The sequence below is a fragment of the Talpa europaea genome (genome assembly GCF_964194135.1).
Source record: "Talpa europaea genome assembly, chromosome: 5".
NCBI lineage: Eukaryota > Metazoa > Chordata > Mammalia > Eulipotyphla > Talpidae > Talpa > Talpa europaea.
This window is the reverse complement of record NC_140071.1, coordinates 92,354,934-92,380,637: the sequence shown is the minus strand read 5'-3', so window position 1 is coordinate 92,380,637 and position 25,704 is coordinate 92,354,934. Positions and strand designations below refer to the sequence as shown.

At 35.8% G+C, this 25,704-nt stretch overlaps 1 protein-coding gene across 2 annotated transcripts in view; it reads right to left on the bottom strand.

Annotated features, from left to right (window-relative positions):
* The window catches only part of WDFY3 (WD repeat and FYVE domain containing 3), a gene marked incomplete at its 3' end in the record, with an annotated part of 191,890 nt that overhangs the window by 81,698 nt on the left and 84,488 nt on the right, over positions 1–25,704 (bottom strand). For both annotated transcript variants that reach the window (XM_084233369.1, XM_084233370.1), the window contains exons 22-33: positions 24,495–24,606; positions 23,037–23,227; positions 21,096–21,248; positions 15,934–16,007; positions 15,690–15,851; positions 14,680–14,774; positions 11,529–11,649; positions 11,092–11,309; positions 7,527–7,762; positions 5,807–5,941; positions 3,614–3,793; positions 1,561–1,794 (exon numbers count right to left, since the gene is read on the bottom strand). In XM_084233369.1, coding sequence (XP_084089495.1) covers positions 1,561–1,794; positions 3,614–3,793; positions 5,807–5,941; positions 7,527–7,762; positions 11,092–11,309; positions 11,529–11,649; positions 14,680–14,774; positions 15,690–15,851; positions 15,934–16,007; positions 21,096–21,248; positions 23,037–23,227; positions 24,495–24,606 — 1,911 coding nt within the window. The remainder of the gene's footprint in view (positions 1–1,560; positions 1,795–3,613; positions 3,794–5,806; positions 5,942–7,526; positions 7,763–11,091; positions 11,310–11,528; positions 11,650–14,679; positions 14,775–15,689; positions 15,852–15,933; positions 16,008–21,095; positions 21,249–23,036; positions 23,228–24,494; positions 24,607–25,704) is intronic.

Sequence of the window (25,704 nt, the reverse complement as noted above, 5' to 3'; positions counted from 1 at the left end):
CAGAAATTGCAGGTTCAGTGGTCAATTTGCTGACAGAATATAGGAAGTTCCTTAGAGAAAAAAAAGAAGTGAGACATCTGCATAGATTGATTCTTTCATAAGATGGATTATTTTCAGAGCTTTGGCATGCACTGCTTGACTCTCTTTAAAAGAATTAGCTAAAATAATATGAATGTATAGGCAATTAATTATATATTAAATTCCTTTTCTGTGACCTTTTATCTTCCCAAGATTTTTCTAGGTAAATATTTGGTTGTCAGGGATGACCAATTTCTAAAGCCCAAAGTATAATCATTTATGACTCATTTTCTGCTGCATCAGCTGATTCCTATCACTTATCAGAAGAATGGGCACATACAAAGTTTGTGTCCTTTCAAAATTCATGTTGAAGCCCTAACTCTCAATTTGATGGTAGTAAGAGGTGGAGTCTTTAGGGGGTAATTAGGCTTTTTTTTTTAAAAAAGATTTATTTATTTATTAATATAAGCACTGGGTACAGTCAGAAGCACGGGAGGGTGAGAGAATTCACCGGAGCCCGAGCGGAGAGCAGAACAGCGAAGTACACTGATGAGGGGAGCAGCGGGCAGCAGGAGAGGTCTGCGCACCATGTGGGACCCTCACCCAGTGACCGGGGATCGAACCAGCACTGCAGAGGCTGCGGGCAGCTTCGCAACCCAGCACTCAACCACTGGGCCACCAGAGAGGCCCTGGGGGTAATTAGGCTTTGATGAGGTCATGAGTGTGACGACTTCCTGGTGGGATCAATGTCCTTATACGAAGAAGAAATACCAGAGTTCTCTATGCCATGAGAGGGGTCATCTGCAAACCAGGAAGAGGGCCCTAACCCACCAGATCTGGCATCCTCATGCCAGACTTCGTAGCCTCCAAAATCATGACAAATAAAAATCTATCATTTAAGCTGCCCAGTCTATGGCAGCTTGTTATAGCAACCTAAGCTAAGATAGCAAGCAACCTAGGGGAAGATTCAGTAAGAGATAATGAACAACTAACTGTGCAATATACTACTTTAACTCACAGAGCTAATAGCAACAATCTCTAGCAATGTGTCACTCCAAATATGTAGGTAAGGAGTGGGTGCATGAAGTCTTGTGGACCAAATGCAGCTTTGGTCTGTTTTTGTTTTTTGTTATTTTTTTCCCCCAGATAAACTTTTACTGAAATACAGTTGTCCTTATTCAGGTATATATTGTTTATGGCTGCTTTCTAGCTAAAATGGCATAGTTGAGTGTTCAGGACAGATACACGGTCTAAAAAGTTTACAACATTTACTATTTTGTCTTTTAAAGAAATGGTTTGTCAATTTTTGGTTTAGGGAGGATGGTAAAGGATTGAATTAGGGACATGCTTGTGGGAATGAAAAAGAAGAGAACAGACTGATATGGTCTACAGCATATCTGGGATAAAAAAATTCTGACCACTTATCTAACATAAAAGAATCAGAAATCAAGACAGTACCTGGCATACAAAACTGCTTGGTTATTAATGTGCTAATTATAAAAACAATGCAAAAGGAGATATAAATGTATTTCTTGTCTTTACCTCCAACAAAAGGTCAATCAGTGGAGTCTGTTTGCTGGCAGGAGTAAGACAGAGGTTGTCTATTATTAGGACCCGCATGAAGTCAAAAACGAACTTTTTAGCTGGATGATTGGTCAGGTAAGTCTTTGTGCCCACGTTGCAGTACTCTGACTGGCTTCTGTTCATCCCAGTGTCTGCTGCAAAGGCTTTAAATTCTTCTGCAGGGGATCCAACTTCATCATCAAGATCAGTCACCTAGAAAAATCAATGGGAAGATAGGCTAGTCACATTTTATTTGTTTTGATATTTCTTGTCTCTTTGTTTCCTAAAGTCCAATATGTGGCTGCAATAGTATTTTCCTGCAACATTCACTTCCTATTAAACCACTCACCACGTTATTTCACTTTACTTTACTTGACCCCTGCTTTTAATGTGGTAACTGGGCAACAAGTTACTAAGTCATGGTTACTAAGACATGCTCTTTTCAATATTAAAGTACTGACTGACCACTGGTAATATGTCTGTTTTATGCTGCATTTTGTGAATAACTGCTTTAAAAATAAATGAAATAATAAGAATGTCTTTATTTGTATATTTGAAATGATACTTACTGTCAAAGAATTCCAGGTAAAGATCTGTTAACTTAGTGGCAGCACTTAAGGGCTGATCCATTTTTTTCAGGATCAAAAAAAACCAAATAAATAAGCAAAATGACAATGAAACAAGTGCCAAATTTGAGCCAACACAGAAAAAAGGACTAAAAGACAGATTATAAGATGCTGACGAAGAAAAGACATTGAGGTATCAGTGAAGGTCAGTTTTTACCAAAAATGAGGATTTACAAATTGTCAGCAAGCCAGAGTGCTAAGTCCTGGACTGCACTCGTCTTCCTCCTAAAAAATCTTTATAATTTTAGAAGGAATAATTCATCTTTACTCATGAAGGAAAATGGACATGAAAAATTTAATCTTGGTCCCTACAGTAAGTGGGTTTGCTTTATAGTAAAAAAAAAAGAAGTATCTATGCCATACATGAGTACAGTCTAATAATTTTCTATTAAATTAGTATAAAATACAAAAAATAAAAGTTTATTTAAATAAGAAGAGGTGAACAGAGAGGACAAGTATGTATTTCATTTTTGATAGACAGTCAACACTATAATTAATTTGTAAAGACTAAATCCAGAAATATGTAATTTCTGAGATAAAGTAGAAATAAATTTCTACAGTTCTGGGAAGAACATTTCACAATTACTAGCTATCATTACAAAATTTTTAAAAATATTTATTTTTTTTTGCATACAAGAACTGGGGTAAAGGGGGAGGGTGAGAGAATTCAACAGAGACAGAGTGGGAAGCAGAACAGGCAGATCTGCTGAAATACACTTCTAAGGGGAGCAGCTGGCAAGACAGGAGAGGTCTGCTGCACCAACTGTGGGTTAGCTGCCTGACAGGCGATTGAACTCAGGCCACTGGGGTGGCAGCACTGAGACTTAACCCCTAGGCCACCAGGGAGGTGCTATATAAAATTAAAAGAGTTTCAACAACTGGACCTACCTGGTGGCACAAGGGGTTAAGATGCATCCTATGAGGCTGTCTGCTGCCACTGCAGCACGGGTTCACTCTCTGGCCAGGAAGCAAACCACATGGCACAGTAGACCTCTCCTGTCTCACCCACTGCTCCCCTCAGCAGTGTATTTCAGTCAGTCTGCCTGTTCTGTTCCACACTCTGTCTCCGGTGAATCCTCTCAACCCCACATCTCTGGCCTATACCCCAGTTCTTGTATGCATAAAATAAATCTTTAAAAAAATAAATAAAAGGTTGAACAACTACTTGGAGAGGGAACTTACTATAACAAGGGACTTACAAGAAAATGGTAAATAAAAACAAGGAAGTTGAGTACACTGATAATTGGGGGAAAGCAGAAAGACTATGGGAAGTTGGATGCCAGATGATATGGTGGAGCAGAAAGCTATAAAACTGTAACTTGGCCAGAAGCTTATAAAACTGGTCAAAAAAGGTGCTATTTGGAGCAGATCGATGAAGTATTGACATTTTCCTCCCTCCTACCTACCATTTCTGAGTAAGGGCGAATGTTGAAGGGGAAGACCGTTGCTGCTAAAGCACACAGGAAATCAGGGCTCATCCACATGCAGGCCAAGTCTGGAACATTGTGATATAAGTATCGAAAGAACTGCATCAGGGTCACAGGATATTCTCTGAGCCAAGATCCCTCCTCCTCTGATTGCCAAGGCTGCCATGGGCACAAGAAAGAAAATAACATGTTAAAGAAACAGACACTGCTAAAAATAACTAAAAATCTATTGCTCATTACTCTTCTGAAATTGGATATATGATGGCCTGGACATGTTTTAAAAAACAAACACAAACACACTCAGGCAAGCAAATCTAGAAATTGATTAAAGAACAATTGCCTGAGAAACTGAGAGGATGTTTGTCTATGGAGTACTCATAGCTCAGTTATGGGAGCCAGAGGTTTTGATTATTCATCATTACCAACATGAGTACAGTTGGTGCCAAAGGTATTACCATCAAAGTTGCCCCATCCTTCATCATGTGGGGGGCAGGAGCTAAAGAACAGGAAAGTTACTTCACCTTTCTGAGCCTCACACTGTCATATGTAAAATGATGAGAATAATGCTCTTAACCATCATGCAACTGTAACACTGTGACTTATAATAATACATATATATTTAGTCTTCATCCCATTCCTGGTGTAGATCTTCTTGTAATTTCCTATGTGATAATAGCCACAAAGGTAACTTTTATTAATCGTAACATCTCCCTTTCAATCACACCGGGGTAAATGACAATGAGGTGATTTTTGGAAAACCTGTAAGGATGGAGGCTTTGCTACGGGACCCAACTATGTGACAAGGGAATTGGAACTTAACCAAAGAGGAGAGGAATTAGAGATGAATTTAATCACCACTGATCAATGATTTGATCATGTGATGTAGCTGTTGTAAAAAACCAAAAGCAAGGGGTTTAAGGACTTCTGGGTTGGTGAACATATGGCGGTGCCTGGCGTGGCAGAACAGAGAGGGCAGTGATGCTCTACACCCTTCCACATACCTTGTCCTATGCATTTCTTCCATCTGGCTGCTGGTGTCTAAGTGGATGGGGAGTCTGTGAGACTGAGCATTTTACCTATGAGCTTGGGCTATCTCCAGGGAGACAGTGTCAGAATGGACTGAACTGTGGGGCAGTCAGCTATAGAGGCAAACCACCCACACATGTGGTGACCAGAAATATCAGAAGTGGAGAAGTGTTGTAGTGCAATATTGAGAGTAGAGGTGAGTGTGTTTTTTCTTAACAACAATAACAATGATGACTACAAAAAACAAAAAAAGATATGTTTGAACAATGCTTATCATTTGATACTTTCCCACAGAATGAATATTTTTCACTTAATTTCTTTTTATTTGATATGAATACAAACCAAAGGAAGAATTCCAAAGGATTCCACAATATTACATTTAAAGGTAATGCTCTTTTCCTTAGGTGGCATTAGAATTTTGACTAATATTAGATTTGTCAGGTACTTGTAACACAAAGTGTCTAGTTAATAATTCCTCTTACAATGTGACCCTATATGTGCAAACAAAATTAAGTCATTACTCACAGTATTCCTGTAAGATAGATAGGAACATATATTTTGTCATTACTCTTTCAAGTCTAATTAGAAATATTTTAAATTGAAAGCACAAAAACTAGTAAAAAATTAAAACTTGCTTTGATTTCTAACCTCTATGTGAAATTTTTGCAAGTTCAAATAACATTTATTGTAATGCCATATATACTTTCTAGTCATTTATACATGTATGCACTGCAATGTACAGTTTATAATACTAGTAATATTTGCTAACACTTATGAAACACTATATGCCACATTTTATAGACTATATACCAGCCCCTCTGGTACATGCTGTTTTTATACGAACCCATTAAATACTCACAACCCCCGTAAAAACATACTTTTTTTAATATGAGGAAAATGAGGCTCATGAGGCTAATATGTCTGAAGTACCAGAGGTGGGATCTGAACTCAGGCAGGGCAACAGAGGTCATGGTATTAACCACTGTACTACATTATATTAAAGAGAGCAAAACAGACAGTGTGAGGTTCCAGAGACCATGGAGCAAATAACAAGCAAGATTATCAAAAGATGCCTGTTTTTTTTTTTTTTTTTAAAGGTACAGGCAAGAGGCTCCATCAATAGGTATCAGCACCTCAGTAACTTACTGAATTCAGCATGCTGCGGAGCATTCCCAGTAATAAAAAAGCAGCTTCTGTACACACGTTATGGATAGACGAGACCACAGTTCCGCTGGAAGCTGGAACGCCAAAGATAAATGTCCAAATGGAATCTAAATCAAACTGCAAAGGTGAAAGTGAATAAAGGTTAGCCATTGTTAATTTCTTTCAGTAGAGACCCTTGTAACTTTCTAATGTTCTAAAATTTCTTTGAAATTAGTTTTTTTCCAACGAGCAATGGTGAAAGCGATGAGACCCAGCACTCCCATGTCCTGTATTTAAAAATTCATCTTTATGTTTATAAGGAAAAACTAAGTACTATGCATCATCCTACCTTAGGTACCTATGTTGAAAATTTTGTTTCTACTTTTTTCTCTAATGAAAACAAAAATAAAATACTAATAATTTGCCAATAAAGAAAATTATAAAACTAAATATTTTAGGCAGGAGCTTTATTTTCCCTCCCAGCAATATTCTAATTCATAGATTACATGCAGGTAAGATTTGACAAAATAAAAATCAGTTGGAGATTTATTCATAGCAGTTTTATATAATACTTTATGAATATGGTGTCATGAGTATTTTGAAAAATTATATAACCAACTAAAGTCTGCTAAGCTTGATTTTTTTAATCTTGAGTCAATGTAAGAATATAGATTCTGTGTTTTCATTTACAAGGCTTAGTTAATTACTAGAGTTTATTTGATTAGCATTTGGCATCAATGACAGACATATAACTGTGTTTAAAAGGTAAATACAAAGACATACACAGATGTAGATAAAAATACCCACAGTACTCTTCAGTTATAAATCAAGTAAAATCTTGCTGGTTTCCTAATGATAAATGTCATCTATTATTAAGGAATTAAAAAAAATTCTAATTAGGAATTGTACTAAGAATCTTACCCTAAGCACTCACTTAATTCATGGTTAGGGATTCAGAATATAGTAATCCAAATAATGTCACTTTAGCTTAATGATTATTTTGGATTAAAGGTACATCAGAAACAGCCATGTAAGAAGGACATTCTGACTCTTTGTCCTCCTGAAAGTGTGAAAAATACTTTATCCCTGGTAAAGAAATTTAGAGCCAAGAAGACTGTGTAAACAAACCATGTTACTTCTTTTTGCTACCCAAAACCCCTCTTGTAATCAGTTCACAAATGTACTGTTTCTTCACCTAAAACGTATAAAAACTGGATACTTTAAGTCTGATGTCTTTGTAGGAATCCTACACCTACATGTATAATTAAATTTGTTTTTCTCCTGTTAATCTGTCTTTTATTATAGGAAAAGAGGGATAGGTTTCAGTGAACAACCGAGAAGGGTAGACAGAATATTACTAATTGTCCCCTACAATGATACACAGCCCATTTCCTTCTTTTTTAAAGGTGTAGGTATTTTAAAGGTATAGGTATATTTCAATTAAAAAGTAACCTAAGGCAAAAGAATTCTTCCATTAAAATATAATCCAAAGTCTTTATGCATGTATTAAGTAACCATAAATATAAAAGGGCCAAAGAGGGACAAAGGACTCCTTTTTGGACAATTTTTCTAAGGTATTTTCAGAGTTTTCTGCCCCAGATCAAAAACTAAATGTGAGGAAGAGGTGGAATCAGTTGGTTACTTGATCATGATTGACCCATTTCATGACCCTACAGTGAAATTTTTACACATATAATTACACACCTTACTAGGTAATTCCTACCTGGCAACCCTGCTTACATCGGCTGCTGATGACAGGCACACTGACCTGCAGGTTCTCAGGCAGCTCACTAACTGGCTGCTGTAGAAACAATGCCATGAGGAGAAAATAGAGGGCAGGGACATTAGTGTGTTTAGGAAGAAATGACTGAAGAACTGGAAAACCAGGAAAATGACAGGCATCCCGGTTAATCTCTCTGACCGTTGATCTCCCTCCAGCACTCCTGCCCACATTGAATCCTAAGGAAACAATAAGTACAAAATTAATAACTGATTTCCATGCTGCATTGACAATGAAGGAGTAACCCAGTATATGTGACATTTCCATCTGGAACATTCAAATTACTACAGGCAATTATTCAACATTTAAATTAATCTTTCACGCAAAAGTTTTACTTTACAATCTCTATTAGGATCCAGGTCTTAATACACAGCTGGGACAATAAGACACAAGGGGTAACAGAAACTGTCCTCATTAAAAGAATGACCTATGAAGGGTGCTAAAATTCTTGTTAGTATTTCCCTAAGAAGAAAATAAGCCTCAAAACACCCAAAATTTAGGATGCTACAAATATGTACTTGAAAATACAATTATGTAACAGACAATTTATCATTGATCTTGAGACTCATGGTACACTGTCAGTTTACCTTAAGTTATCTATGGATTAGAGACAAGATGAAATCAATAAGCAAAACAATCTTTCCTCATGTGAGATGTTAATGTCCTGGGAAGGTGCCTGGCAGTAGGACAGCAAATCCCAGCTGCCGTGACTCTGGGTCTCTAATGGCCATAGGCTCACTGAGAAACTCAGCTCTTCTAGGAGATGGTCACTGTTACCAGCATGGCCTCTAGTATCAGTCTTTCTATCAATGTTGCTTCCTCTGTTACATAACTGATAGCAGGATACAATTCAGTTATTTATTTTACTACCCCAAACCTAGCACAGTGCTCAGCACAGAATGAAAACTGTCCAGCTTCAAAGGAAAACCTTTGTAAATATCAACAATTAAAGGATAGATTTTTATCCTGAAGCAATTTTTATTTTAAATGAATATTAACATTATTTCCTTCTATTTTCCTAGGATGAAGCAAGCACATACATGATGCTATATAACTTAAAGAGAAATGTATGTTTAGGTTGTCTTTTAAATATTTCATCCTAGCCTATTCCTCAGAGTGATGTGAATTAATCTTTAAAAGTATGCTCTTCTATTTAACAAAAATTGCATAGCCACTTTCACTGAATTTGAATTTCTCAAACACAATGAACATGTGCAATAGAAATTACTATTATCCTTTCTGCAATGCAGAAAATATGTGATTTGTTTAGGGTCACAAAACTAATGATTGGAACACTTACTCCTGGGAGCATGAATTTGTTTCAGAAACTGCAGAGTTATGCTGTCTCCCTTGGCCTTATTAATGACATGGTCATATATCTGAAAGAGTTCACTGGAGTGATTTTTGTTTACAGTAAATACTAAATGAAAATATGAGTAGAAAAAGTGTCAAACTTTAAAAAATCAAAAGACATACAATGATATTTTATATATTAAATAGGAAAAAAATTTTGATTAATCTACATGTCCTAAGTGAATAAAAAAATAGGATTCATTTTCCACTCTGATTTCACACTCTACTTCCCCATGAGTAATTTATGGAATACTGACTTTGTTATTAACAATTAAACATTAATTTAAGTTCAAGTTACAGCTGTATGGGTGGTATTTTTATAAAGAAAGATTAGACAAAAAATGTGACTAAAACTTTAAAAAAATATTAGGTTGATCATGTGATCAAAGAGAAATAGAATCAAAAGATGATATACATATATATGCATAGATATGTATGTATTAGTTACTCAGGGAAAATTAAATCAAATCCAATATAAGTTAAACACAAATTGAAAACCTAGATTTCTCTTGAGGATCAAAATAGCAACTGCAATGTGTAGGCAGGTATCAATAAAGGGCAAACAAATTCTAAGGCATTAAGTAAAAAATGGCAAAAGCAGTTTTTTCTGTTACCACTCAAGTGATGTGGTATAGAACAACGGACAGGACTAACAATAAGAAGACAGATATTGAGCAGTATTACCGTGTGACTCAGGAATCTTATAAAGTTATCTTATTTTCCTAACTAGGGAAGTTAAACCTTAATTTCTGTTCATTAGGCACATATAATGTAAAATAAAAGTACTATAAAATAAATATGTAACTGTTTCCAAAATCATGAAGCCTAAATTAAAAAAAAAAAAAAGTGAAAAAATTCTGCAAACCACAAAGCTTTCTATGACTCTTATGTGCTATTGTACTACTATTTTTGGCTTAATAAAAGCCATGCTGTCAATTAGTATTTAAAACCCTCACATTCCACAGAATTCATTTTCAATTGCGCTTTCATTGTTTTTCTAGTAGCTGTCATTAAGATCAATAAGCAAAATTTCTTGCTACTAACCTGTTCAAAATACCATCTGTATGCTCCAGAGTCAACTGAAAATGGTGATTAATTTTTTAGATTATGAAAAGTATCTATAGTATTAGTAATAATAAATAATAATAATTTAAAATACATATTTTAAAGTACGTAATTTTCTCCAGAAGTCATTTTGCAGTGAAAAAGAAATGGTATCACTCTCTCTTCTTTCTTCATCACAAAGATTCTTTTGACATTTTCCACACGTGAATAACAAGAAAATAATTCTGTTCTGAAAGTTCTCTCCTCTTATCATTCACTTTAATATCTGAGAGAGCAGTTCAGGCAGTAGCGAGGTATTGAAACTTTTACTTTTCATTATAGAAAAATTACATATTAAATTCTAATCCCTAATTTCCCTATCTCACAGAGTAAATATGTAATCCTGATGCTTGTTGCAGAAAACAATGATTAATGGTTTAAAAATGTAATGTTATAGTGACAAATATAATTTTAAAATACTTTAAGAGTTTGAATGACCTTAATTTTCAATGAAAACATTACCTTTAAATATATATTTCCAAAGTAAGGTTTATATGAATCTAATATAGGAAATTTAAATTCTCTAATGTTACTTAAATGCTCAGTTATATGTTGAAATCAGCACAGAAAAAGTGAGTAGAGAATAAAGAGCTTTCACAGAAACTTTAAACTTTAATTTTGGATCTGAGTAACCTGGATTTAAAAGTCAGAATTTACTGTGACAAGTAACTTCATTCCTATTCTATAGTTTTCTTGTCAGTAAAATGGGCATGACAGTAATTATATCTCAGAGTTATAGTGAAAATTAAAGTTTAGTAACTGGTGCAGAATAACCACTCAAATTATTATCATTAATTCAAATTTTGATGACTGGTTAAATATTTACTCATAGATAATAAGGAATTCCTTAATTTTTCTGATTTCATTTTGACTTGCAATTTTAAGAAGTCAAATTTGAAAAGATCTTAAAGGATTATATTCTATCACTAATAAAAATTCATGACTCCTAAAAGCCATCAAACTGGAGATTAAATATAACATATGATTTAAAATATTTAAAAACAAAACACAACCTCTTATTTCAAAGTAGCTGATTATGAAAGGCCCATACCTAACACAGTTCCGATCTTATTCGTTAAGACAGAGTCTGTCTGTTCCAACCACCCTCCACCACTGAGTCCTTCTTTGAACTTGATGAGAATGGACTGATTACTCAGTAGGACAACAAGAATCCTCATGGCTGCTGTAACTGTGGAGGAATGCAAGTGTTCTTCCATAAACATCATAATCCAGTCAAAACCCAGTGTCTTGACCAGTTCTTCACAGGCTCTATTCAAAGTGGATTTAAGAAAGAGAAAAAATTAATTTCAAGTATTAGGATTTCAAGTTTAAAAGAAAAGTAAGACTACATTTTATTCATGAGATACTATAAATTTCTGGGGTTTAAAAGTATCTATTAAAAGTCAGTGACAGTACTTTCTTTTTTCTACCATGACTTAATTAGTTAATAGCAACTAATACCACAAATTCTAAAAAGATTTTACTTACTGCAAATTAATGCTTGTTTTTTCTTTAGATGTATAAACTAGTTTTAGCAATATATCTAGAAGTCTGTTCCTCAAAAGTATAAGATTAGCCGATACAAGACCTCCAAATTCCTCTTCGGTTCCTATAATGAAAACAAATTCATTAGCGTGCCCTACCAGATAAGCCAGGATAGAATATCCAACACTATTCCAGTAAATCTCACTGAAAAATATTATCTCTTAGAAAACATTTTTTCTAGGAGTGTTTTCTGCTAAAGCAAACAAGAAAAAGGGTCAACTCCATCACTTTTCTTTAGAATATTGAAAATTGTTCATTTGCATTTAATATCATCTAAACAGTGATTTAAAAAAAGGTCATAGTCTGTTTCCTACAAAAATATTTCCCTCAATTTACCAGCAGGGGGGAAAGTCATCCAGTTAATTCATACAAAAATAATACAGATTCTTCATTTCTAGATTCATTTTGAAAGAAATAAATTTACCAGACTTAAAAATTGATTGAAAGGGAGCATAAACTAGTCAATAAATGTAATAGTGCATAAGGGAAGTTAATATTTAACAGTGGAGAAGAGAAGCAAAGGCACACAATTCCACTAGAGAAATTGGAAAAGAGGGAGGCAGGCAGAATGTTCCTGCTCTCCTCAGACACACTTAGAGTAGGCAGGCCTAGCATGGGTGGCCCAGTGTTCCAGCCCAGCTCTGCCACTGATGAGCTAGGGATTAACTAATCACATCCACAAGTCACATTCTAGAACAGAAACTCAAGCTAAACTTCAACCACCATGGTTATGACATTCTTTTTCCTGTTTAGGCATATGACTATTATTCCTTTGTTCACTTTCTTACTGAAATGCTAAGTTAGTACCTTAAATTACGAAGAGTACTTCAAAGTTTACCAAGGAGAACTCAAAATCTCCTTCCCCTCTAAGAGGGAGTGCACGGATAATTCACCAATTATTTTAATGAAAGCATAGCCATACAACTGAAATTGTTATAGGAAATATTTCCTTACAATTTTTCTACAATAAAATGAAAATCTACGCAGAAATGAAAAAAATCCCCTAGCTTTTATGTCTAGTTTTCTTATTGTTATTATGCTTCCCCTCATTTTCAAATACAGTTTAAAACAATGTACTCTGAAAGAAATTTCCAGATTAACTTTTTCCTAGCCAAACCGAGGTCATGTGGGCTGAATGTTTTGGGTACATCGTATTATTCTTTTATTTATTTATGCATTCATTCACTCATTCATTCATTCATTCATTCAAGCAAGCAAGTACTAGGTACAGTCAGAATCGTGGGAAGGTGAGAGAATTCACCAGAGCCAGAGCAGGGAGCAGAGCAGGCAGAAGGACCAAAGTACACTGCTGAGGGGAGCAGTGGGCGGCAGGAAAGGTCTGCGCGCCATGTGGGACCCTCCTCTGGTGGCCGGGAAGCAGCCGGGGATTGAACCAGCGCCGCAGAGGATGCGGGCAGCTTCGCAACCCAGCGCTCAACCGCTGTGCCACTGGGGAGGCCCGCATCATATTATTCTTAACTCAGTCTTCAAAATAAGCAATATGTGGCTCATAATAATAAGATCAATAATGTGACTCGGACTTTTTATTTCAAACAGCAATGAACTGGTGAGAATACTAATCAACTTGGCAAATAACAGAAAAATTAACTAATTTATACATCCATACTGCTGTACTCTTATCAAAAAAAATTTTACAACACTAGCTGTGGTTACTTAATTCCACAACTAGCAAAGAAATATGGAGATCAGAGAAATATTTTTTTCATTTCTTTATATGTAAACGTGGTATACATTTTCAAAGATTCCTAAAGTACTTTCACTTTACAATTTCTATTTACTTGGCTTATATTAATTAGGAACTTAGAAATAATCCTATAATGTAGAACAATGCAGTAGTTAAAAGTTTAGAATGTTGGTTTGGATGACCTGAATTCAAAGGTAGTGGTATCATGTCACCTAAGTTTACTTTACTTGGTCCTTCTGTGACTCAGTTTCCTCCCCCATAAAACTGGTACAACAATACCTTTTTCATAGGGCTGATATTACATAAAGCATTTAAATAATCCCTGGCAGATATTAAGCACTCAATAAATGTTATTCAATGATTCCATCTTTAAGCTTACACTTTGTTAATTTGCTTCACCAAAGAAATATAAACACTGTTCTAAATGAGCAGGTAGTAGATAAGTGTCAAGGGTCTTATGTCCTTATAATTAGCAAGAAGCCCCTTATCCTATGCAATCTCTTAACTTCTCACTGAAAAACATGATTACACTACTTTCTCCTATCCAGAAAGCACTGAGGAAGCTGCGCTCTAGATGGTATAGTGAAAATAGAGAACTTTTTTGTGAGAGGTATTTTCTCTCTACCCTTTCGGTGGATAAGGTTTTAAGAGTTTAAACGAAATCATTTATGTGATATAATATTGGATGAGAATAATAATGTAAATAATATTGTCTTTAAGATACTGTAAATTTAATTACAGGTCAAACCAAATGACCATGTTTCAATGTTTTACAAGCAAATCTTCTATTCTAAAACATACAACAGGAAAACTGTACTGGGACAGAGGGCAAAAGATACATACCAAATGAAGAAAGTTTAAAGAAAAAGTGGTTACCATGAACTCAGAAATTCAAAAATGGTGAGATTACTTTTATTTTATACTTAGATGAAATGATGGTAGTAAAAATGTTCATTCCCTCAGCAACTACTAAATATTTAATACATAAGATTAACGATAAAATAGACATAAATTAATGTTATAAATTAATATAATTTACTTTTTTGCCAAGTATGTGTTTCTGACAAGATGTACATAAATTAAAAAAAAAACAATGTTCAAAATTTCATTAAAAGAGATTTGCTATTTAAAGGAATATTGCTATAAATCCTCTAAAAACAGAAGTGATTTATTTTTAAAGCAAAATTCACACCCTATTAACTTTGTAATCAATTCTGTATTTCTGCATATTATATAGGATTGATTTAAAACAAATACATTTGTGAAATATCAAAAAATATAAGACAAAGAAAAAAGTAACATAATCATATCACATATAATTCAGGTTTAACTTGTACCAGGAGATAATGGGACATAGTAACTAGTTTTCAAGCTCCAGAATCGACTCACCAGTGTCAAGCTTCTCTTCATTGTTTATTTCCATAACTACAAACTTCTCACAAACTGCAAAGGTTGGTAAAGTAGAAGAAATAAACTGGCCAAACCTTGAAATATGAGAATAAAAATGGTTATAGATTTTATCTTTTCTTCTCACAACAAAAAACAAATTGTACAGAAAGAATAAACAAAGGTATGAAAACAAAAAAAATTTTTTTAACTAACATTTTACTGAACTTGAGTGGATTATTATTTGGTTTGCTCTACCTGAGCTCATGGCAATTCATGTCATATATGTCATAATCTTTTCTATTATAGGATAAAAATACTTCTTTCAAAATAAATCTTTTAATGCACCAACCAAAATGTTTTCAAGAGCCAAACAGCATGATTGAATGAAAAAGTCCTAATATTTTCAATATGGATTCACTATAGCCTAATAATTCAGAACTTGAGTTCTGGAAACACAGATAAAGTTAAAATCCTGATTTTTATAAGTTTTAAATGGGTTATCTGGAACAAGTAGCTTAACCTCATTGGGCCTTATTTTAATTTGTAAAGCAAAGAAAAAGAAAACCTTGGTAGGTTTAATGATAATGTCAATAAAGCGATCCCTATAGTTCCACACTAAGATCTAAGTAAATACTGTTAATAATAATAACAATCTCCAAAACAGTTCCTAAGTTCCAGTTTTAAATCTATCATCAAGTTAGAGATGTTCTCCAGGTAAATGAATATAAACACCAGTGATTTACATACTACGCAGATTAGAGATTAGTCTTCTGAGAATATTCTAATAAGCAGGTATGTTTCTACCTGTGATACCTGGGAGATTACAAGGAAAGTGGTGATTAAGTCAAGCTAAAACAATTCTCTACTTTAGGGTTAGGTAGTTTTTTCTTGAGTAGTATTAACATTACAGATGCTACAGAGGCATAGAAACCAATTATATTCATCTCATTCATCTTAACCTCAATGGCATTTTTAATTAATAAGCTGACAAATATAGATATTTTTATTACCTGAGAAGATCATTGCTGTTGGGAAAACCTTGCAGTAAGAAGCTCAGCACATTACTAATAGCAGCAATTGTAGGCTGGGATAAAGACATATCTCGAAGAGTCAGCAGCAATTTTGGGATTAGCTGGAATTCCCTCATTAATTTGGCATTCTTTGACGCTTCACTAAAGAGAAAGAAGATTTTATACACAGTACTATTATCTCTTCCATAACTGAAAAATTAGCTGCACAGGTATTAACTAATACCTCGATTCTGTGAGCAGTTCAATGAAGTGTTCAAATAAGGAAAGATGAAGTTCATAAGGTGCATGAAGCCAGACCTATAGAAAACCAAAAAAGAATAGTGGTATATTTAGGGCTAGAAAATACTCCAAATGTCAATTCAGTAAACACAAATGCAGCATATCAAACTTATTTCACTTACACTTAAATGAATATAACCAATTTATTAAGTTTTTATTTGGTAAAGCCCAATAAAACTCCTTGTACGCAGGACTTCTGGTTCTGTACATAAGGGGATAATTGCTATGGAAATTAACACTCCTAAGAGAAAGAACTACAAAGTTAAGGTCCACAGAAAGTTTTCTAGGAACCCATTATTGACTACTATTATTGAATATTGAATATAGTGAATAATGAACATTATGTACTGAGTACATTGGAATCACCAATCATTCCAATACGGGTCTAAAATTGGAAATAGTCAGTACAAAGAAATACACCAAACAATTCCTGGGACTTGTCAAGGGCTGAGCGATTAATCTGCACTCCTACTGACAGACTAGACTTTGCAATACATAGGAACTTGGGGAGAGGTCTCATAGTGCAGTGGGGATAAATTAGCACTAGACTAAAGGCCCACTCTAACAAAGCTAAAAATATGTCTCAAAAGGATTGAATAACTGAAAAGTTCAATACTCTTGAAATGAGTATTGAATCTAAAATTCATCATCCCTTCAAAAATGACCAAATATGCAAAGGAAAAGGAAAATATGACCCATACCGTGGGAGAAAAATCAATCATCATAAACAGTCCAGGAAGAATGACGTGATAGAATTGGTAGGACTTGAAGAAAGCCATTAAAATATATAAATATCAAATCATTGTTTTATATTGAAAACGGATGTCACCTGCCAATTAAACCACAAATTTTTTTTTTTTTAATAAAGGGGGCCTCCCTAGTAGTGCAAGGGGTTAAGCACCATACTATGAGGCTGTGCAGCCACTGCAGCACGAGTTCGATCCCCAGCCAGGGAGATACCCACATGGCACAGCAGACCTCTTCTGTCTCACCCACTGCTTCCCTCAGCAGTGTATTTTGTCAGTCTGCCTGTTCTGCTCCCCACTCTGTCTCTGGTGAACGCTCTCAACCCCGGCACCTCTGGTCTGTACCCCAGTTCTTGTATGCATTAATAAATATAAAAAAAAAAAAAACCTTTGAGAGGGAAAGTGGGGTAGGAATAAAACAGGGAGGGGGCCCAATGGCCCAGGGTAAAAGACTGTGGGTGCATGGATGATGGGGAGAGGGGGTGGTGACATATATCTGAGGAAGTGTGACTCTATGACCCTAAATGATATACAGTTTTGTAAACCAATGTCATCTCAAAAAAGAAAGAAAAAAGGAATGTGGTATATACACACAATGAACGATTACGCAGTTATATAAAAAAAAGATGGAATCTTGCATTTTGTGACAACATGGATGGAACTGGAGGGGGTTATGCTAAGGAAAATAAGTCAGAAGGAGATAGACAAATATCGGATGTTTTCACTTACATGAGGAACACAGAGAAATATCAAAGGCAGACAAAACCGAAGTCAAAACAAACCCTAGTAATCTGATGGTAGAATTAAAGTTGGCAGAGGAGGGGTATGGGGAAAGGGAACAAAGTGGGGAGGGGCCTGATGGGCTACAGGGGAGGACTATGGGCACTTGGTGGTAAACATGGTGTTGCAACATATGTCTCAATCACATACAATGCTATAAACAGTCATTACGTTAGTAAAAATAATACAATAAAAAAAGGAAACTGCAAAAAAAATCCCATTAGAAATATGCTCCTTATGCTAAAGAACATAACAAAATAAAAATGAACATGATGAGGAAACAGAAGTGAACTTCCACAGATGAAAAATATCTAAAATTTAAAATATACTGAATGTGACTAAAAACTGATTAGATTCAACTAAAAAATTTAGTAAACTTGAATTCTTAATACTAGAAACTATTTGAATGAAGCATGAGAAAAATAGTGAAAAGATAGTACTTGAGCATTACTGACTTGAGGGATAATATCAAACAACCTAAGAAACGTGTACTTGGGAGGAAGAAGGCACCAGGGAAAGTAACTGAAGAAATATTAGCTAAAAAATTTCCAATGTGATGAAAATGAAAATCTGACAGACTTAAAAAAGTCAATAAATCCAATGCAGAAGAAATATAAAGAAGGCAGTGGAGAGACTGGCATCTTAAAAGAGTTAAAAAAAAAAAAATCAACGACTCACTGCTAAAATATCCTACAACGATAGGAGAATTTTTCACCAGAAGACATGAACTACAAGAAATGTCAAAAGTATTTTAGGCAGATGAACTATGTAAGACAGAAATCTGGACCTACCCAGTGGAATAAAGAATGCCATAAATGCTATGCATGTGAGGAAACATGACAGAACTTTTAAAATGTCTTTACAAGATAACGGACCATTTAAAGCAAAAATAATACTGCGGGGATCCAAGATATATAGAAGTAAAATGTATAGCTTCAACAACACAAATGGCAGAAGGAGAAATGGAAGTTTACCATTCTAAGGTTTTATAGTAAAGTTGGTATGATATTCCTTCAATACAGACTTACGTGTCATACCTGTATTCCCTCAAATCTAGAACAACCACAAAAATGAAAATGCTGGGCCTCCCTGGTGGCACAAGGGGTTAAGCACCGCACTGCGAATCAACTGAAGCCTCTGCAGCATGAGTTTGATCCCCAGCCGGCCAGGGAACAAGCCACATGGCGAAGCAGACCTCTCCTGTCTCGTCCGCTGTTCCCCTCAGCAGTGTATTTCAGTCAGTCTGCCTGTTCTGTCTCTGGTGAATCCTCTCAACCCCCCCATCTCTGGACTGATTCGGACTGATTCGGACTGATTCGGACTGATCTGGACTGATCTCTGGACTCACTCCCCTCCCCGCCCCCAGCTCTTGTATGCATAAATAAATCTTTAAAAAAAATTTAAAAATAAATTTTTAAAAAAAAGAAAATGCTATGTGTTACTACAAACTGTATTTCTTATAGCTGTCAAATGACTGTTCTAAAAATAGGGTGATATATTTATAGGTTACTGTTTAAGGCAATTAGGAATGCTATATGAAGCAATAAAGAAATAAGGAAATAAGCAGTTAGCAAAAAATATATGGTCTGGTACTATCTCCACTTTCAGGCCTCCATTGGAGGTCTTGAAATGTATTCCCTGTGGATGAGGACAAACTAATGTATTGGTCTCTTATGACAGGCCAAAATTTGAATGCAACCAAAATTTGTGAGGCAGTGAAGTTTCATTTGTTCATGTTAGATTTTAATCAGAATTCTGAAATTAAAGATAATCCACTGTTTAACTGTGCCAATTACCTTATCAAAACAAAGATAGGCATAATTAAATGGGTCTTCTTAGTACTCCCCATAGTCCTTTTTGAGTATCTTCCTCTCTGCTTTCACAAGTTTTTCATTTTCTATTTATTTGTTTTCCTCTAATGGACTAAATACCTTGAAGGACTCGCTTATATTTTTACCTTTTAGCACCTAATACAATACCTGGCTTAAAAATATCAATTTTCTAAAAAAGTGAAATGTTTGCATACTAGAACTCTGAATATCAGGCTGAGAAATATACTTTTTATTGCATCAGGGAAATCACTAGAAATTTTTGAGTAAGCACCTTACTCTGAAAGAATGAAGTCAAAACATAAATAGGACAGTTTAGGACATGGGGAAAAGAAATGAGAGCTATCTTAGTAGTAGAGAAGAAATGATTAAGGCTTGGACTAAGATGTAATGGGACACACAGAAAAGGCAGACTGAAGTGTTGAAGTAGAGTCTCTAAGATTTATTACTGAAGTGTTTATAAACAGAGAAGAAAAAGGAAGGCTGAGTTTTCAGTTTCAAAGCTTGGTGAGTAGGGAAATGGTGTTATTAATAGAAATAGAAGTCAGAAGGAAGAACTAATTTGGGGAAGGATGCTAAGTTTGGTTTAGGTGCTGCTGGAACATAAAAATGGAAATGTTTGTTGTACAAGAAGTGAGAAATAAGGCAGGGATTCAGATGTTAAGCGAGAGATACAGGTTTGAGAGTCAACTCTGTAGAGATGGGCTGGAGGCCTGGCTGAGAATCTAAATGAAAGAAATAAAAAAAAAAAAAAAAGGAAAAGCTAAAGAAGTGAAGATGGACACTTTTACATAAAATAATAAAATTTCCACAGCAGGGAAACTGTGGAGACAGTATTGGGAAAGATAAAAGATAACGGAGGGCAGCAGGAACACCGGCAGAGGTGGGAGGAGGAAACAGACTGCACCACGCACCATGGAGAGCTCTGGATACTGAGAACCCAGTGTAGGCCAGCCTGCTAATAGCTTTCAAATAAAGCTTCAGCAAGCTAATTAGGGCACATTTGTTAGGAATTTAAAATAATTAACAACACAGACGTTACATTAGCTATGAGTAATAAGAAGTAGGGCCTAGCCATCACAGTTAGCAAACATGCAAGTGGTAGGCACCTTTTTGGGACATAGGGATACAAAGAAGAAATGGACATGATCTTTGTACTGACAAATTCTATAGGCTCACAGGGAGGCACTGGGGGAAGGAGAGAAAGAGACAGAGAAAAAATAGTCTATAGTGACTCATATGCAAAGTTAAATGGAGAAAGGAAACAGGATCCAGGGTCAGGGTCAAGTGGTACCTTGAGAGGGACAGAGTAAAAGCTGTTATGGTAATGAGACAGTAGAATGCAAATTTCATTATTTTGGCAAAATAAAGGATGTTTTACTATGTGGCTACTATTAACCAAAATCTCAGGTCTAAATTCCTATTTGTTCAGGAAAAGTTTCCATCAGAATTAATAAAAAATGTCTACCTCTCACAATGCCAGTGGCAGCAGCAAATTAGCTATAGTTAAGTGTATGCCCTGTACCATGTTACCTCCAAACTATCTGCAAAATGAAATATTACTGGTGAAAAGGACCCTACAACTACCTTATTTTTTATATTTTATTGATAAAATTAATATGAGCATAATAAAATTACTGAACGTAAATACATCTTGAACACCAAATTATTTAATAGTTAGCTCTATCAATATACAGAGGAAGAAATGGTTTCATTGATTACATATTACCACTTAGTGTTTATATACATACTTCAAAGTCACAAAGTAGGTCCTGGAAAGCAGTTGAATTTGGAATAATGGAGGTCTCATGTCCACTATCCACAGTTCCCACCAAGGAAAATGTTAGATGGAGGATGTGGCTATTAAGAAGGGAACGTTTCTTCTTAAGCAGCATTGCCAACAACTAAAAGAAAGCAATATGTATAAGTGATATAAAATACCCTGGAGAGCAATATGTAGAGCAATTTCTGATACCTTTAAGCAGATTTCTACATTTTTATTATGACCATATAACAATGGAGAAAAAAAGCAGGGTACTCACATTACTCTATGACTAAGATATCCAGTTTTTTTTAATAAACCCTTTCAATTCAAACATTGGTGTTTAAATAATAGTTATCACCAAGATCATACAATTTTCTACACATAATATTTTATTAAAATGGAATTTTCGGGCCTCCCCGGTGGCGCAGCGGTTGAACGCTGGGTTGCGAAGCTGCCCGCAGCCTCTGCAGTGCCGGTTCGATCCCCGGCTGCTCCCCGGCCACCGGAGGAGGGTCCCAAATGGGGTGCAGACCTCTCCCGCCGCCTGCTACTCCCCTCAGCAGTGTGCTTCGGTCCTTCTGCCTGCTCTACTCCCCACTCTGGCTCTGGTGAATTCTCTCACCCTCCTGCGCTTCTGACTGTACCCAGAGCTTGAATGAATGAATGAATGAATAAATAAATAAATAAAATATAAAATGGAATTTTCCTTTTGCAACAGTCTTAATAATTATAACCTAAGGAAGTTTAACGGTATTCTATGGCATGGTTGTAGTATTAGTAGTCATTCTCATGTTGTTGGAACATTTAGATTGTTCCTGTATTTTTCATGAGAAATAATACTGCAATCATCATTTTGAAAGTTTTATAAAACAAACCACTTACCGACTTAGTGTGATTATATCTATATAATGCAGTATAGTAAGCAGTTTACCAGTATCAAGGAACTCATGGTTCAAGTTAATAGAAGGCATCTGTACTTCATCTACCCTGGAGGTAAGATTTAATCTTGCTATGATAACTTGTTTCTCTTCTTACAAGTAACTTTGTGTCACAACCTAGTAGATTGTGGGTACATGAACACTGCATATTTTTAATGCTACATAAATTTTCAGTGCTAACAACAGACACATAATACATAGTAGTTCTCACATTTCCTAGATAAGTTAGAGTATGGGGATGCATCGCGGGGAGTAAGATGACTCAGAATGGAGGGGAGAAAGTAGGAAACGGGGAGAAATCTATTATGGATTTGGTGGTCTCCAGTGCAGGTGCTAATATGCTCTATCATTTCAATCCTAGTTCTACAAAGAAAGTTAGCAAACCACTGTTATGGAATATGTTTGAAAATTAAAAGTGGAATAACATAGCTCAAGTCAAGGGTTTAGAAGTGAGATGTGAGGAAACTGGAAAAAAAGAATGAACCAAAATATAAAGATATTTTCACATAACATATAGCAGTTTTCACAAAAAATTGCTAGCTTTTAATTTGGATAGTATACGAGTTTGAAAAAACATGGGAAATAAATTTTTTTTTTAATTTTTTTTTTTTAATAGAGGCATGCTTTATTTATTTGTTTGCTGGTTTGTTTGTTTGTTTTTGTTTATACATGCACTGGGTACAGCCAGAAGTGCGGGAGGGTGAGAGAACTCACCAGAGCCAGAGTGGGGAACAGAGCAGGCAGAAGGACCGAAGCACACTGCTGAGGGGAGCAGCGGGCGGCAGGAGAGGTCTGCACGCCATGTGGGACCCTCCTCCGGTGGCCGGGGAGCAGCCGGGGATCGAACCGGCGCCGCAGAGGCCGCGGGCAGCTTCGCAACCCAGCGCTCAACCGTTGCGCCACCGGGGAGGCCCAAAAACATGGGAAATAAAAATGAAAATTTTTTTTACAACAAAGTAAAGCCGAGGCAATGCTTTAGAGTTACAAACCTGGTAGCCTTTGATTCTTTCCATTTCTTTGCTGGCTAGTGGGTTACTCTTGACCACACAAACCAGGGCCTTGACTGCTGCATACAGCCCTTCTACATCAGAGGCCATGGCCACAAGGCCCAGGATGGCTGCAGCTCCACCAATGTACTGCAAAGTAGTGGCAACAGGCTTAGGGACAAACGTTCTTACTCCTGATTAAAAGATAGTAAAAAATAATTAAATTCCCCATGTAAAGAAGAACCAAGTAAATTATCCTAAGAAGTATTTAATTGATTATAAAATAACACTATTTTTAAATAACAAGATCTTGTATCCTAAAATGAAGTTTAAAAAAATTTAAGATACAGTTTGGCAAAAAGCAAAACCTGCTAATGTGCATATACTCTCAGAAAAGAGCTGGGAGTCAAGGAGCAGAGAAAAGGTGGGTTTAGAACCAGCACAAATATTTCTACATGTAGCTTTGGGCAATACAAAGACATAAAAGTACAAAGGTCTTGGAAATGTATTTCTGAGGTGAGTGAGGATGCCTTACTGGAATGACTGGGGAATAAACGTGGGAGAGCAAAAAATGCTTGAGGGATGGGTTTGGAGGAGGCATGCTGGCGAGGATGGGGTAGTCCCAGTAGTTAAGTCAAGGAAAATACACTACTAACCATTACATGACTCCTAGTGCTGTCATACTGGTGCACAGGACATAGTGCAAGTACTCTGTAAATATTTGTTGAAACGAACAAAGGAAAACTACCACATGCTTTAGCAAAAAGGGTCCTTATTAATGCACTATTACCAAAAACACAAAACAAAGTCAAGATATGTGCAGTGTACTGGGGCAATAAAAATTGACAAGGACTGATAAAAATGTAGGATTCTGACTGGCAAGACACTAGCTTTTTGTTAATCTACAAAGGAAATAATATTATGCACTTACTTCCATTTTAAAATATATTAATTACAACTGGTTCTGAATTTTGGATGGCCTCATGGGTTTATGTACAAGATCCTATCTAACCAAAACACACCAAGTCATTTTAAGCAGACACAAGGCTCAGCAGTACATTTGCCAACTCTAACTTATTAAAATAGGACTTAGGTGTTTATACTCCAAAGCTCTTATTTCTACCTCATTTCCAAATAACACCAGCACTCGTGATGGCCTCCACTGCTGTACCAAACCACATAATTGTTGGTATTTCTAGCTCCCTAAATGTAGTGTGAAATTTGTCTTGAAATTACATAGAAGTAATTTACCACTGCTGATGAAAGAGGGAAAAAATTAAGAGGATTTCATAAAAGGTTATGATTTTTAAAAGTTGGTTTGGGATTCTTGCATTAATCTCTAAATACTTATACAGGTCAGCATGATAAAGGATGAACTTAAACGCCTCCCCTGGAGTGAGGAAAGTGCACAAAGATTTCATGGCAGGTAAAGAAGTCTGAAACAAGTACAATTTGACTCACCCAAGTATCCAATCAGAGCGGCCCCAATGGTCCGTGCAGGCCCGTTCAGGTGCCCTGCTGAATTGTGGATCAGCTTCACTGGAGTGGCATTCTCATGGGAAGAAATGCCTAACTGAAGAATAGGAAAGAGAAAAATGTAACCACAGAAGAATGGTCTGAACACTGGGATTGCAAAAGAAAGGGGAAAAATTAATTGGTAGCATATCTTCTTCTCTCTCCCCTTAGCAGAATTAAAACATGAGCACTTTTCAAAATGTATAAATACTTCCAGAAGTGAGGAAACTCGAAGAAAGTAAGTGAAATATAATCTGAGATAAAGATGGTGAGGGGGATCTCGGGAAACATTTTCAAGGTTTTTTCTGAATGAAAATGTGTTGTGTTTATAAGTTTCTCATTATTCATAGTATTTCTGATCAATGAACAGAGTATTAGCTTTACTCCATTCCCATGTATGTATCACATAAATCACCCCAGAGTTTATAGATAAAACATGCCTACATAAAAGGAATGTTAAAATTTGCATACATAGACACACATGCACAATGTGTTTTCAAAGCAAATAAAATTCTAAAACTGTAATTTCTTGTGTCTATCTAAATTTATATACAATTTATGTGCTTTAGAAGAAAGTATGTATATTCACAGACCTCTGTGAAAGAGTTTGTCAGTACTTACTGTTCCTAAATCCTTCCCTTCCCATCTCTTGATTTCCTTCTACTTGGGCTTTGCCTTCAGATATTAGCCAAAAAAGGCTTGTCAAGTTCACTGATGACTCCTACCCTGCTGAACCCACTCATTTTTACTGGCCATTCCGACATCTGACAGAGTGAATAGTTGATTTCTACTATCCCAGACTTTCCTAGTTTTTTTCCCCTTCTTGCTGGCAGTTACTCCTCTGCATTCTCTGTTGGTTCTTCATCTCCCACCTCTGTAACAGGAATACCCTGGGTCTCAGTGTGTAAACCTTTTCTCTTCTCTATCGATATCTACATTCTGGTGAATCAAACAGGTCTTAGAGCTTGAAACACCATCCATGAACATAAATGACATTCAAATCTCTCTTGAGAATTCCAGATTTGTACATTCAAAGATACTGATAATGTCCACTGACAAGTCCAACATGTTACTCAAACCTTTCCAAAACATAATTCTCAATATCCTTCCAGCTCCTCCCCTACCCCACAACCCAAATAGTAATGACTCTCCAAGT